We start from the raw sequence: 15,808 nt of genomic DNA on the forward strand, positions 1-15,808 counted from the left end.
TATATACAAATCATCATATAAAATGCACGAAGTTGACTTAATTCCACTTTTTAAAAATCTCTGTGTGTTCGGAATGCACGTTATTTCTCCTATAAATAACTAAGGTCATTTGCATATCAAAAGATTGGGATCTGAGGGTACGTGAAGGCCATTATAGCTTGTTTCACTAAATAAAGGTTATTATTGTTTTGCAGGGTGTAACAGCATTGTCTAATCTTTCCGTTAAACATAGATGTAAACAAACAGAACATGTAATCCTTTCTTGTAGGTGCATTATATTTAATCAATTTAGCTAATGTATTATGTATTTTTATTTTATTATATCAATTATATATTAGCATACCATACCTAACCTAACACAACTGAGGTGTAGCACAGTAATAAACACAAATCACCTCACACACCGCAGGAATGTGCTTTCCAAATTTATAAATAAATTTAATGCAGGGCCGGACCCAAAAGACCAGGGGGGGGGGGGGGGGGGGGGGAGAAAATGTCAAAGGCCACCAACATCAAATAATAATAAAAATGTTATTTAATTTGCCTCTAAATATATATATATATATATATATATATATATATATATATATATATATATATATATATAGTATTTATGGTGGTGCTAGGGGCTGGGGTTTGGGGGTGGGGTGTTACATTTGTAATGCAAAAAACCAAAGGGCTATTGTTCGGACTCGTATGGGTTCAACCACTTTTTCATCCCGCAGACACAGCCCTGAATGTCCAAAATACGATAGCATTGCTTGGTCAATAACATCATTATTTCGATCTATGACTGCACGTGCTATTGTAGCAATGTGTAAACCACGTAAAATACAAGTTAGGTAGGGTATATAAATTCATTGAAAATGTATTAGTCGACATTCTTGTTATTGTTATTTGAGGAAAAATATGGGTAAATCGAAAAACACTTCAGTTGATGTAAAATCGTGTATTAAGAACGTTTTCGATTATTGTGAAGATGAATATCAGCGCGGTAGACCTAGGTATGCTTCTTATCGAATTGTCGATCGAGTTGCCGCTGCACTTAAAGTTTTCGGTTTCAACAGTAAAAAGAACTGTGAAAAATCTAAGCTCTACGAATCCGAGCACGGAAATCACTGTTAAAAAATGCGACCGAAAACTCATCAATTTATTTGATAAAGATGTTATTAGACGACGAGTATACAGATTTTATAGAGAGGGCGAATTACCTACATTACATAAGATTAACGTGGATTTAAGGGAGGAATGTGGAATCAACATATCCATATCAACTTTACGAAGAACACTCCATGACCTCGATTTTAAATACCAACATATGTCTACAACCGGAAAAGTGATTTTTGAGGACGCCAATATATCAGACAGGAGACTGTCTTATCTCCATGAAATATCCAGTTTACGAGAACAGGGGTATTTAATAGTGTATCAAGATGAGACCTGGGTGAATGTCAACCACACAACATCCCACCACTGGACAGATATCCACCCGAGCACAAGTACCGCCAATCACCTGCCGAAATCAGACGCTGCTGATAGAGTTCCTAAACTCTGTTCGGTGACTGGGAAGGGAAAAAGACTTATTATTTGTCATGCTGGCTGTGATAAATATGGATTGATAGATGGCTGTGAATTGATCTTTGAGGCTAAAAAACACAGACGGAGACTATCATGGTGAGATGAATCATGACAATTTCATCAAATGGTTTGAAGAACAACTTATGCCTTCTCTACCAGAACCTTCTGTTATCGTCATGGATAACGCAAGCTACCACAACAAATTAACTGAGATTACACGATGTCCTGCACTAAACGCTAAAAAGGAAGAAATTCAGTCGTCGCTACGAAACAAAAATATACCTTTTGAGAGTAACATGACAAAGCCAGTTCTTTATGAAATTGTGAAAAGTAACAAATGTGCACAGCAATTTGTTACTGATGATATTGCTGAACGCCATGGGCACTTGTGTCTAAGACTGCCGCCAAGACATTCTGAACTCAATCCGATAGAACTGATCTGGAGTCAAGTCAAAGGGCACATAGCTCGTCATAATGATGGTAAAATTACCACGGTGCGGAGAGAACTTGCACATGCATTGAACTCTGTCACACCTGCACACTTCTCTGACGCAGTTAAACATGTAATAAAGATCGAAGAAGATTTTAGAAAACAAAATAGTTTTATAAGAAATAAAATACCCCCTGTGATAGTCCCCCTTAACGAAGATAGTGATGAAGAAATGAGTTTGTCGACTGATTAAGTTATTTCTCCATACCCATCAGGAGTATTACTTTAATGTATGCATGAACTCTTTAACACCAAAAACAATTTATTTCCATATCATTCACTATCAAACAACCTAACAACATGTAAACTAATCGACTAGAAATGCATATAGACTACACATACATACGAGAGAAATGTTTATTTAACGACACACTCAACGCATTTGATATACGTTTATGTGGCGTCAGACAAAACGGTTAAGGAGCATTATGACAGTGAGAAAGAAACTCGCTACCGCCACATGGGCCACTGTTTCCGATAAGCAATTTTGATAAGCAATGAGGGACGTTTTATATGCACCATCCCATAGACAGGATAGCACATACCACAGCCTTTATACATCAGTTGTGGTGCACAGGCTGGAACTAGACACAACCCAATGGGTCCACCATGTGGGATCGATCAGTCGACCTACCATGAGCGAACGCTTTACCTCTGAGCTACGTCCCGCTCCATATACAAAAGAAGCCTTAAGTGGGGTTGGGGTTGTGCAGAGGGTCACACCTCCACCAATCGCATGCATACCATATTCTTCTCTCTCTCTCTCCCTATAACCATAGATTAAAATATGTTGAGTGCGTCGTTACATAAATGACGTCTCTCTCTCTCTCTCTCTCTCTCTCTCTCTCTCTCTCTCTCTCTCTCTCTCTCTCTCTCTCTCTCTCTCTCTGTATGTATGTCTCTCCCTTCAGCGCGCGCGCTTGTGTATTCCACAATATAATTATAATATTTGATACATTTTTTTTTTTCAAACTGAGGTTTTGTCACTTGAACTCCCCACCTGAATCCGCGCCTGCTTCATGTTTACAGATATTTTCTTAAATATAGGTCATACTACGATTTGTGCGGATAGGACGATAGCACCGAACATTAGTTTGAAACGCACTATAGAATGATGCTTTTGATATGCAAATGACCTTAGTTATTTATAGGAGAAATAATGTGCATTCCGAACACACAGAGATTTTTAAAAAGTGGAATTAAGTCAACTTCGTGCATTTTATATGATGATTTGTATATAAAACCTGTCGGGGTTTGGGTTTGTTTTCATGTAAATGCAAAGAAAACAAATATCGAATAGGAAATAAACGTAACATTTGCAAAAAACTTTGGGTCTAAATAATTGAACAGGATAATAGTTTGATGGCCTAAACAATATGTACGCAGCATCGACTTAAGCGTTTGATGAAAACGTTCAATACAGCCTTGGCTTTGCGCGTGGTATGCAGTCGAGGTATATTGTTTTACACCTAATTCACGTAACACTTGTCGAAACAAATTGGAGGTGAAATTTGATCCCTGATCGCTTTGCAATGTCTGCGGCAGTCCTGTTAATGCGAAGTACTCAGAAAGTACTTTAACTATTGAGGATGCGTTTATATTGCGTAACGCAATCGCGTGCGGAAATCTGGTATCTCTACACATGACGGTAAGTATATATTCATAGCCTGATTTGGTACGAGGTAATGGCCCCACACAGTCAATCACTACGTGGCTGAACGCTTCATTCAGCACTGGTATAGGTAGCAAGGGTACTTTAATTGGAGTTTGATTAGGCTTTCCTGCTAACTGACAGGTCTTACAGGTGCGACAGAATTCCTTCACATCTGCCCGAATTCCCGGCCAATAAAATAGTTTTGTCACCCTATCACAAGTTTTGGAGACGCCCGAGTGTCCAGCCATAGGTCCGTCATGACTTAGTTTCAGAATACCCATTCTGCAGGTATGCGGGATGACCACACAGGTCCGTTCTTGCCAATCATTGCCAGCAGGCACATCGCTTGGTCGGTGTTTGTGCATCAGCAAACCGTTGTCGTAATAATAACCAACAGGCACTTTACTAATTTCATCTCCTGATAATGCCTTTCCTCTCTCAGCTATCAATGTACAGTCTGCTGTTTGTAGTTCAGTCAGCTCTCCTCGGGTGATATTCAGGTGAGCCAATGCATCAGGTATGCGCTCGCCATTTACCTGCGTGACAGGTGCCCTGCGTACAACCTCCCTGGGTCGAACAACTTCGCCGTCAGCAATAAATGTTTCACCCAAGTTGATGGTAGGCATTTCACACATCTCTTTCTGTGCATACTGAGTTTTCAGTTTTGCTTGGGACCGAGTACATGCTTGAAACCCTAGTGGTATAGGAGCATGTTAATATATATTGGATTGGGACCGAGTTACCACACAGGACTCAAACATTCTCGGATTTTCTTGATTCAACTTCTCCGTCTGGGAGTTTGCTGTTGGACATTCTGTAACACGTGGCAGAGCTGTACCCGCATCTGTCATTCGCATGACATCATTCCCTAGCAAAACGCTTACTCCTGGGACGGGTAATTCCTCCACTATCCCCACGGTGAGATACCTTTCTACCTTAGCTGTAGAAATAAATACGCGATACAGTGGAACTGTTAAATCAGACCCGGTCACGCCCTTCACAACCAGGCCTTGATCATTCTCGGCTTCCGCCGCTGCAGGTAATGCGCTTCGCACAACCAAAGTTTGAGCTGACCCGGCGTCTCTTAACACGATAATGGGCTCCCTCAATGGGTCATGTTCATGACACTTGACATGTCCTTTCAATAAAAAATGGCCAAAATGTTCGTAGTTTCGCTGAGAAATTTCTGGAAATGGTCGTCCACATTCCACTTCGTTGTCCGTTGGTGCGGCAGTGATGGTGTTTACTAGGCCAGTCGGAACATTGCCATTACTTTGGCCTGACACTCTCCTGGTTTCATTAAACCTTGGGGGGTATCCTATACGTTGATAACAACGGGCAGCAGTGTGACCAAGCTTACCAGAAATCGTACATTTTGTTACAGGCCTCCTATCTCTGTTTTCATTAGTCACACCATTATTCCCAGGGCCATACCTATCGTGACTGTTCCATACTGGTGGCGGAGTATTACGACTACCTGTTTGAGTATTGCGGTTTTGTCTATCCCAATCGCTATCAGTAGTAGTCCTAATACTAGGAGGGTGCTGGTTACGACCTGGATGTTTTTCGCGACCATGCACAAGACAGTATTCGTCAGCCAGTCTAGCAGCGTCATTTAGAGTAGAAACCTGCCTATCTTCTAAATATAATCGCACTGCGGGAGATACCCCTTCCTTAAAACTCTCAAGCAAAATTAACTCTCTTAGCTTGTCAAAATTATCCTTGCATTCGTTAGAATTAATCCATTTTCCAAATAGCATTTCGTGTTCACGCGAAAATTCAATGTATGTTTGTGCTTCACGTTTAAAATGCCGACGGAATTTTTGTCGGTAAGCCTCCGGAATCAAAGCGTAACCAGATAACACTGCAGCTTTCAAAATATCATAATCTGAACTATCTTCTACAGTCAAAGAAGCAAAAATGCGTTGTGCTTTTCCCTTTAACGTGGAATAAAGTAAGACTATCCACTTATCTCTCGGCCACTCAGCTTTAATAGCTATATTTTCAAACAATGAAAAAAATTCGTCAACCTAGCTTTCATTAAATGGTGGGACCATACGTAGGTAACGACTAGCATCAAATGGGGGATGGTTATAATAACTGTCAGGTGAATCTCGGTCATGCGATCTATTTCTAATATCATTTCTGCCGCGCTCTGAATTCATCTGCTCTCTACGAAATGCTAATTCGCGTTCATCTTTCTCTCTTTCATATTCTCTATCGCGTTCCTCTTTCTGTCTATCGCGTTCCTCTTTCTCGTTCCTCTTTCTGTCTATCGCGTTCATCTTTCTCTCTTTCATAATCTCTATCACGTTCCTCTTTCTGTCTATCGCGTTCCTCCTCTTTCTGTCTATCGCAGTAGTATGAGGGCCTTCCTGGGGTCATGACCTACTTTTCCGTGACCTTGCCCTTGGTGTACTTGGCAGGTGTGAGTCATAGTGGTGTGGTCTACTAGGGTGAACGCTCGCCCCGTGTCCCTGACCGACTTAGGATGGTACTGATGTCCTTGGACTGGCCCTGACCGATTTAGGTTGGTACTGATGTCCTTGGACTGGCCCTGACCGATTTGTTTAGCATTGATCGACTTAGAGGATAGTGACTGGTATACCTGGGCAGGTGTGCGACCTTGGCGTAAGTCATAGCCTTGACGTACTTGGTGTGTGACTCATCACCTAGCCTTGACCTATCTAGAGGGCAGTGACTGGCATACCTGATACAGGTAAGCAGCCGTGACTCATATTTTAGCCTTGGCATACTTGGGCCGTTACTGACGTCCTTGGGGGCTGGCCTTGGCCAGGTTCTGACGTCCTTGGACTGACCTTGGACTGCTAATTTAGAGTATAAATAGAGTATTTTCTTAGTATCTTCATTTGCTCGTCAAATATAAGTATACAAACGAGACCTACATTCTGTTTTGCTGTGGGAAAAAAAGTTACTCAACAACCCAAGACTTCCCCAGGGAAAGAAATTACTGCGGAGGAAACAACTTGTCAACATACCCCTTAGAAACCAAGTGTTCGTCAAGAAAACAGTAAGTTGTTATCAAACACAGGAAGGGACGGGGAAAAGAATTTGAAAAATGTATAGCAGATGTTCGCTCGCTTACTTAAGTGGAGTGACATTTCACCATGTGGTAGTTTTATGTCAGGAGAAATTACTACAACAAGGAGAGATATGATTCATCAGTACACTGCGATGTAAACGGGAAACTCTAGCCGCCAAAAATTGTGGGGGTCTCCATGTGACACAGTTTTATCGCAACTTGTGGAATAACGTCCCAACAAGCACGTTTAGCTGCCTCCTCAAAAATGACCCGCTAAAAATAGGAACCGCGTGTCGACGCTGTACAAAAAAAAAATACAGATGAACAATAAATATCAGTTCAGTAAAAGTATGCTATATAAAGTGAATAAGTTATATTTACCTAATATCCTTGTTTTTGTCCTTGAGTTCTTTTGATGGCAGTATCTAGACGAAGTATGAAAAAACTATCACATCTGAATGTGTTCAGTGTATCAATATACTGACCATCATACAAATATAATAGGTTTTTTTTTTTTTTTTTTTTTTTTTTTTTAGAAGGGCATGTGCAATATTATATCATGCACATCTTTTTCTACCTTCAATAATTGTTTTTTTTTATTTTTATTATTTCTGCCTTTGTTGATCGAACTCTGATTGGTTGTACCATCCTTCTGTTTCTGAAAACAAGAAAGAAAACGGTTGAAATTTCCATTAAATATGTACATTGTATTAAATTAAAAATAAAAATGAACAAGATGTGTATCTTATATAATTTTTTAATTTGAAGAAAGAAAGAGCAAGAATTATAGTTATATTAAATAAAATACTCACAAATAATCCCCCATCAATAAATTTTGTAGAAGCGGGCATTCATTTTCTTCTTCCTGTTAAAGTAAAATATAAAAGAAATTACTTCATATTTGAAGCATTCTACTAATAAAGTCTTATATTCTTTTCTAATGATTCTAATAAGATGGTGTTGATAGAAATACCGAATGAAAAAAAAAACCCGCACTAAACATTTCAATTGATATTTAAAATCATTTTTGGCAACAAACATACAAACAAACAATTATAACAAGACTGCTATCACACACTGTTATACCTTAATTACACAACAGATGCTTACTCTTTTTCATTTTCTTGTCAATTCAAGTGGTCTTTCTTGTTTGATTTCCTCTTTCTTCTTTCTCTCTTTCTCTTCGTTTTCTTTTCTCTCTTTCTCTTCGTTTTCTTTTCTTTCTTTCTCTTCGTTTTCTTTTCTTTCTTTCTCTTCTTTTATCTTTCTCTCTTTCTCTTCTTTTTTCTCTTTCTCTTGATTCTCCTTCTTTTCTTTTTCCTTTAGTGCGTCATCACTGAAAACAAATATTACAAACGGTCATCATATATATTTTTAATATATCTATATCATAATATAATTTTTAGAAAAGGTAAACTATACAATTTAATCTGACTAAGTAATATAGTGTATGTTTTGCAATATGATCTATAATAAAACTGAGCATTTACATTTGTCAAGCATGTTTATAATGTACAACATAAAACAGTAGGCCCACTTACGGATAATCTTCAAGTAATTTGAAGAACTCGTCGAGACTGTAAATAAAAGAAAAATAATTTAAATAATGCACGCACGCACACACACAGAGAGAGAGAGAGAGAGAGAGAGAGAGAGAGAGAGAGAGAGAGAGAGAGAGAGAGAGAGAGAGAGAGAGAGAGAGAGAGAGAGAGAGAGAGAGAGAGAGAGAGAGAGAGAGAGAGAGAGAGATGAACAGTAAGAGTCATTGAATTTCTTGGTACTTGTAAATTACATTAGTAAAATATAATGTCAAACAAAAATGTATTGGTGTTTTTAACAACAACTCTCTAATTTTCCAAATGTTCATTGCATTTGTGTTAAAACTTCAAAAGAAATTTCTTTAAATATCCGTTATAGTAGTAAAATGTTATTCAAAAATGATGAAAATAATTATTTCAGAATAAAATATTACAAAGTTAATATTAAGTAGTATATACATACGTAGTGTCGTCGAACCAGTGTTCCATGGTGCGTGTCTGTAGAGAGACATGCCTCATGTTCTTTTATATCTTAGTTTCATGAAGCGCGCCAAAATCAAGGGGAAAAAACCCTTTACTTGTAGTATACTATATAATTTACATATCTAATTTACATATGCCGTTCTGATTTTCTCGGAGGCCTTCACATATTTAAGAAAATGTCAAGGATTTTTAGTCATGTTAGTGCGATTCCAATTCCCTCATTTTTTTTTTTTGTAACAAGTAAGTTCAATGCCACGATATTGCCGCTTTAAAACAGGCCACATCAGTGCACGGCACAAATACCATATTTATCATATGAACTCTTGACATTCACTGGTTCTAAAACTCTGGCGCTCAGATCATTATCAATGACTCGACCTAGTCCGTCGACACCATTAGACAACAAGTACACAACTGTGTAATGTTTTCCAGGCGCTAAACATTTGGCTGGAGTGTAAGAAACACTTTGCGAAAATACCGATGGGTTCACTCACCGTAACTGATACGTTAAGGGCGTTTGAATTAAAATTAGAGTGATTATACAAACTGAAGTTCGCTACTTACAAGGCACACATTTATGTTTCATTGTGTTTATGAAAATTAATAAATAGTTTTAACAAAGACCATTCGGTAATTGTTTAATTGATAGATTTAATATGATATGGTATACAATAAGCATAATACCACCCCCACCACCACCCCTTGACATTCATATCTGTCACACTGTCGGTCTTATGGCTAGAATGTACTGGGTTCGTATCACTCTGTTGTATCGCTATTGTATGTCAACGGTATAGAAACGTGTTTTGGTTTTTTTTGGGGTTTTTTTTTTTGCATTTTACACGAATCACATATTCATCTTATTTGTTTAAACTGTATTTTTTCTTACAAATACACCAGTTACTCCGTAGAGTTTGAATTACACTCTTTTTATATTGCCTAGATTTTTTCATGTATTTCTTTAATGACATTATTGTGTGAAGAGTACAAACAATGTTTTTTGTACAGTTATGCATGTGTATCATTCAAATAAGTAGTTTCATTATGATTATATAAAATAAATAAACAAAGGCTGAAATTATACCAACAAATATTGTGTGTAGTCTTGTGGGGGAAAAACAATTATGTACATTTGATGCTTTATTATTTTTGGACGGTAGGTGAGAAACTCAGGTGGGTTATATTTTTTTTAGATGGATCGCTTCATCGTCAACACAGCTGCCATAGTGGAGTCTTTCACTAACAGTGAAGAGTTGCTAGGCTGGGCCAGACAGTTTGGTCTAGAAAACGATGAACACGTTAATATGAAATTGATTGAATTAATTTGCAAGGAAATCAATCAACAATCCCAGGAAGATAGTACATCCCCATCGGTTCCCGAAATCAGTGATTCTGAGAACTTGTGGTCTCCTGAATCCATAACACAAGAAGAATACGAAGAATTGGTCAAATTATGTGATCAACACTGGAATCCAGAATACGACGAACTTGCCCAACTATGTATCGATGATGGAGAATGGCACCCAAGTGATGATGAACCCTCCAAAATAGCAACAGATAAAAAGAAAAAAGGCCTGCCATGTCCGTTTTGTTCTGATACCTTCAGACGAATGCCTGACCTGAGAAAGCATAAACTGGAGTGTGGAAAGAGACCATCGCCACCACTGTCATCATCGTCGTCGTCGTCGTCACAACCGTCGTCATCATCACCAGAACCACCGATAAAACGCCAGCGCACAATCAACCAGATGGGTGGAATGGGACCTGTTCCAGAAGCTCCTACCACTCGGTCTTCACCATATACTTTTAAGAAGAAAGGTGTGAAGACTCACAAGAAGACGGCGGCCACTGACACGACGTTCGAAATTAAATTCAACGAACAGTGGCAAGGGGAAAAACTCAAAGATTTACACGGAGAATTACATACCATGTTCCAAGATGTTTTGGAAGAAGCCACCATCGATCTACAAGGTAGTGACATCGGACGGGTGATTTTCCACCATGACTCACTTAATTCTCCTATTATCGTACCCTTACAACCACTGGCCGAACTGAATGCTGACGTCATCCTGGGTCATATTGAAAAGGTTTTGCAAAGCCATGAAGACTTACCACTAGATTCATCATTCATCATTCAGGTCGGCACCATACAAATACCAAGAGGTGGGAGATCTGGTACCATCCTAACAGATTTGGTGGGTCCCGACAACTCAGTTAAGAGAAAACAGTCATTAGTCGAAATCGTGAACCACGACGACATGTGCATGACTGGTCGTGGTGTTGCTTTCCCTTTTATACTTTTCAGAAGACGTTTCTGTTCAGCCTTAGCTTGTTCTACTACTTGCTGCGTTGGGGAGACCATGACAACACTGGGTGCCGGGGGTTTGTTCTGTTCTTCTTTTTCTTTTTTCCATGTGGGGTTGTAGAGTTCTAGGCATCGATCCACACTGTACATGATCTGACTCTTTCCACCACGTTGAATTTCGAAGTTAGGCTGAAGTTTGCCTTGTGCCTGCAGCTTGTAGAAACGGGTCCACTTGTCCACGTTTGGAACATATAGCTTGTATTGGTCTGACATGTTGCTCCTCTGAAGGTTCTATCTCAAATGATGATGGTTTTTGACAGACATCCTATTTATAGTGATCCTGCATATCTCCAGCGGTCCGTGACCACTGACCATACGGTTTTTGCTTTCATCTGATCCAAGTGACTGTCGTCCAAAATGAAGGCTAACAAAGGGGTGTTCTGTTTCAATATACGTTTTCTAGTTCTATTCATCACGGCAGGTGATACCAGCATTTTTAACATGTTCAGATACTCGTTGTTAGACTGTAAAAATCGACGTTTCTGTCCTGCTGTGATGTTAATACGTCCATCCAGCAACCCTTGAACAATCGCCACCAAGGCCAACATTTGTTCTGCATTCATTTCATTCAGTAATCCCAGAGTCATCTGATAATCGTGAATGTTCGTCATCATTTTTAAATAATTGTAATGTTTCAACACGTATTGGTCCATGTCTTAAAACCAAAAAGGCTGTGGTTTCACGTGAAGTGTCACTGTCACTGGTCCCGTGATAAATGAAGCTGGATTGCCATCTGCGTCCTGTATATAGATGTCCACGATCTGCAGATCTTCCAGTCTCAGGGGTATGTAATGATATTGTGGAAACACAAATGACCTTTCCTTTTTATTCCCCATCAAACAGATGCGTCTCAAAAGAAGCTCCTTTCTTTCTCCAACGTCTGAGCTGTGGCAGATGTTGGAACACATGTAGATGTCACGACAGTCTGATTTTCTCGAAACTTCCCAGTTCTGAATGGTGATTTCGGTGGCTGCTACCACCCACTTTTTACCGAGATGTAGTCTGTCATATAGATTGACTCTAAAAGACCAGTGTGTGTTGTCAGGAAAGTAAGACATGCTGTCTGTACTTCGAATGGTAATGTACTTATCCATGGTGCTTATTAGTTTTGATCTTGGGATTTGGCAGCAGATAACCCAAGCTACTGCTGAGTAGTGCTGTCCACAAGTTAGAATTACCTCGATTGAGAGATAAGTTGATGATACAGTAATCACCACTACGTATATGATGATGATCTGAGAGAAAAAAACGGTTTCCGATTTGGCCACACGTTTACCAAACAATGTCCAGGTATCACCCGACTGACTTCTTGACAAAGGTTGCGTCTCTACAATTTCTTCCATGCTAATGAAAAGTCAAACATGTGCTGAGGCCTTTTATACTGTCTGATATCGAACAACGTCTGCTTCTGGAATCCACGAATTGTACTTCTTAGGCCAGTGAAGCCATTTCACCAGCACTTCTTTCTGTTTGTTCCGAGTTCTCCTTTTTACAATGTCTTGGATACGATACAATTGATCCGGATTCTCAGTCACCTTTTGAAGTTCAGCTGCATAGAATGTCCCTTCAATGGGATCGCCACCCCAGTCCTTTAATTTGTACAAGTCATGGCTTTGAGACCAGTATCTCCTTTCAATGGTAAATATTTCGCCAGACCATTTTTCTTGGTATTCACGGTCAAATGTACCGCGAAGATGACTGACTCGTACTTTGTCACCAATGTCAAAGGTAAACTTTGTCTTTTTGTGGATTGCCTTTTTAGGTTTGATCAGGTACTGAGACAAGCGGACCTCTTCTTCATTCGTTTGGTTGACACTGGCTGGTGTTTGACCTAACATTCGATGTTTGGTATGGTTATAGCTATGGACGACATTCTCTAGAGCATCCATATACTTGTAAGTAAAGTTTTTTAACATGTAGCGATACAGACGCATTTTGATGGTTTTAATGACCCGTTCTGCATAACTCGCTTTGGTTTCATTGAGAGTAAACAGCTGCGTTATGTCATGTGACTTCAACAATGCTTTGACCCTGTGGTTCTTGTATTCTGATCCCGAATCAGACTGAAACAGTTTGGGTTTTCTGGACTCTGATTTCCAGAATTCTGTCAAAGCATCTACTACATCTTTCCCTGTTTTTGATTTGAGTGGTATAACCCACACATACCTGGAGAACAGGTCAATGATCACCACAACGTATCTCACCCCGTCATTATATTTAGCCAAACTGACCATGTCCATCAGGTCAGATTGCCAGTGACTATCTATACCTTCCACAACATAGGTATTACGTGGAAACTTTCGTCTCAATTGATGTGTCATGGTATAGGTCTCTTGACCTTTCAACCATTTCTTAATATGTGCTAGAGGAATTTTAAATTTACCCTCTGCTTTGACAGCTTGATATAATTTAACAGGACCTGCATAACTCCCAGGGTGCTTTGCATCATAATAAAGTGACTCGAGGTACTGTTCCCACTGAGACATGGTTTTCAACTGACTGATAGGTCATAAATGTCATGCTATTTATAAACAACGGATTCAAAAAATACAAAACAAAATTTTATTACTAAACAACAAAAATGTAGTGCATAAAAATATTTGATAAAACATACAGTTATGACAAAAACATTCAAGTGTCCCACACGTGTTGAAAACAGTTAATGTCTGAACACATTGTTCACATGGGGGCATCTTGGGGACAGTCTGTAATGTTCCATCACTGGATCGTCCATTCTCTGCCATTGGTAGGCACGTAGTCCGCAGCAGTAACAGACGACGGCATCGTGGTCTCCAGTGTAGTAGAAACCGGCCTTGGCGAGTTCCCTTGGTTTTTGTCTCATCTGGATGGGCCATCGAGCATATGTCAGCATCCGGGCATAGAAATGGCTCATTTGAGGATGATGACAGAACAAGTAACGTCTCAAATACCAGTCACTGTCAGCATCTCTGGCGTAGTCACGAGCTGCATCTGTCCATGTGTCTTCGTCGTCAGCATCGTAGGAAACATCATAGTCAGGATCTGTTTCGCGACCAGCATCTGTCTGATCTGTGGGTTCATCCACGAGTTCACCATCTTCAGTTCTATCCCCCATTTTGCGTGTAGCATCCGCTTGATCCACACAATGAGTACTCTTCTTCTCATCTTGTTTTGTAGTCACTCTTTTACATTTGATTGTATGTCTTTCTGAACATTTACAGACCAAGACGTCGTCCTCGTCGCTGCTGCTGCTACTAAGACTGCTCGAATATCCCGATGCCATCGTCTTCGTTCCAGATAGAGTGCAACAAGCCACAAGAATGTCAGAATCATAAAACACGTCTGTTCTCAAACACAGTCACAAAGCAAATGAAGTGTAAATCACAAATCCATTCTTTTATATCTTCGATTTCCTCCAAAACAAAATGTTTGTCACACTCGTTTACCACTGATGACACTCGTTAGGGTTGCAGAAACTGCACTGCAGGAAGCCCATCTGGTTTTTGATGGTCGTCTTGCATGGCGCAGGGTACAATCGAGTTCAGCTCTGGTACAAAGTCATTCATCATTTCGAAACAGTCTTTCAGTGTACTCCATTGTTGAAGGGAAAGAAAAATTCCTTTCCTTGATGGCTTCACTGTGTCCACACACCACCACCCACTGCCGAATGTCCACCCCAGCAATGTTTTTGTCCACGCTCACATACATGTTGGCACCAAGATGATGAAACAATTTCTCTTCTTTCCTTTCCTTTAAAGCAGCTATGGTTTCATCAATTTGACTAGTACACGGAGACAGTTCAACCCAGTGTTTCAGGGTAAGGGCGATGCCTCGTTTAGTGGGGAAAGTTTTCCCTTTATCACTGTCGAATTTCCTGATGTGTATCAACAGTTCTTGCTTCCATGGTTGGGCCATGACGTAGACATTTTGCCCAATTTCTAGCTGACATCGCAATTTTTCACCCTGTCCATGGCTCTGGGATGAATTTGATGAATGTACCGATGCCATCTTCTTCTTCAAAATACAACAAGCCGCAAATATGTGAATACTTCTGTAGCAAAACTGGACGTAGATCTTGTCTGTAGACTTTTCGGAGAGCGAATGATGATACTAACAAAACTACCCTTTTTATATTCTAAAATAGCAGTCCAAGGTCAGTCCAAGGACGTCAGAACCAGGTCAAGGCCAGCCTTAGGACGTCAGTACCGGCCCAAGTATGCCAAGGCTAAAATATGAGTCACGGCTGCTTACCTACACCAGATATGCCAGTCACTGTTCTCTAGATAGGTCAAGGCTAGGTGACGAGTCATACATCAGGGACACGGGCGAGCGTTCACCCTAGTAGGTCACGCAACTGTCCCAAGTGTGCCAAGGTCAGTCTATGACTCACACCAAGGCCAGACACCTGACAAGTGTGCCAAGGTCGGTCTACCAGACACCTGACGAGGTATACCAGTCACTGCCTTCTAAGTCGGTCATGATGAGTCATGCACCAAGTATGTCGTGGCCAGTACTCACACCAAGGGCAAGGTCACGGAAAAGTAGGTCATGACCCCAGGAAGGCCCTCATACTACTTATCGCGTTCCTCTTTCTGTCTATCGCGTTCATCTTTTTCTCTTTGATAGTCTAGTCTAAGTTTTAACATTGCTAGTGTATCTCCCTGGACACTATCCCCAG

General features: G+C 40.1%; 1 protein-coding gene across 1 annotated transcript; it reads right to left on the minus strand.

The window, feature by feature from the left end:
• Window positions 1–12,527: 12,527 nt before the first annotated feature.
• On the minus strand, window positions 12,528–13,637 carry LOC121388390. Its single transcript, XM_041519696.1, has one exon. It carries the CDS (start codon window positions 13,635–13,637, stop codon window positions 12,528–12,530), a length of 1,110 nt encoding a protein of 369 aa, XP_041375630.1.
• Window positions 13,638–15,808: the final 2,171 nt, after the last annotated feature.

The sequence above is a fragment of the Gigantopelta aegis genome, chromosome 14 (assembly GCF_016097555.1).
Source record: "Gigantopelta aegis isolate Gae_Host chromosome 14, Gae_host_genome, whole genome shotgun sequence".
In the NCBI taxonomy this organism is placed as follows: domain Eukaryota; kingdom Metazoa; phylum Mollusca; class Gastropoda; order Neomphalida; family Peltospiridae; genus Gigantopelta; species Gigantopelta aegis.

What these genes read in the sequence shown, in the direction of transcription:
- LOC121388390 (XM_041519696.1), bottom strand. Translation starts at nt 13,637, where the DNA reads ATGTCTCAGTGGGAACAGTACCTCGAGTCACTTTATTATGATGCAAAG.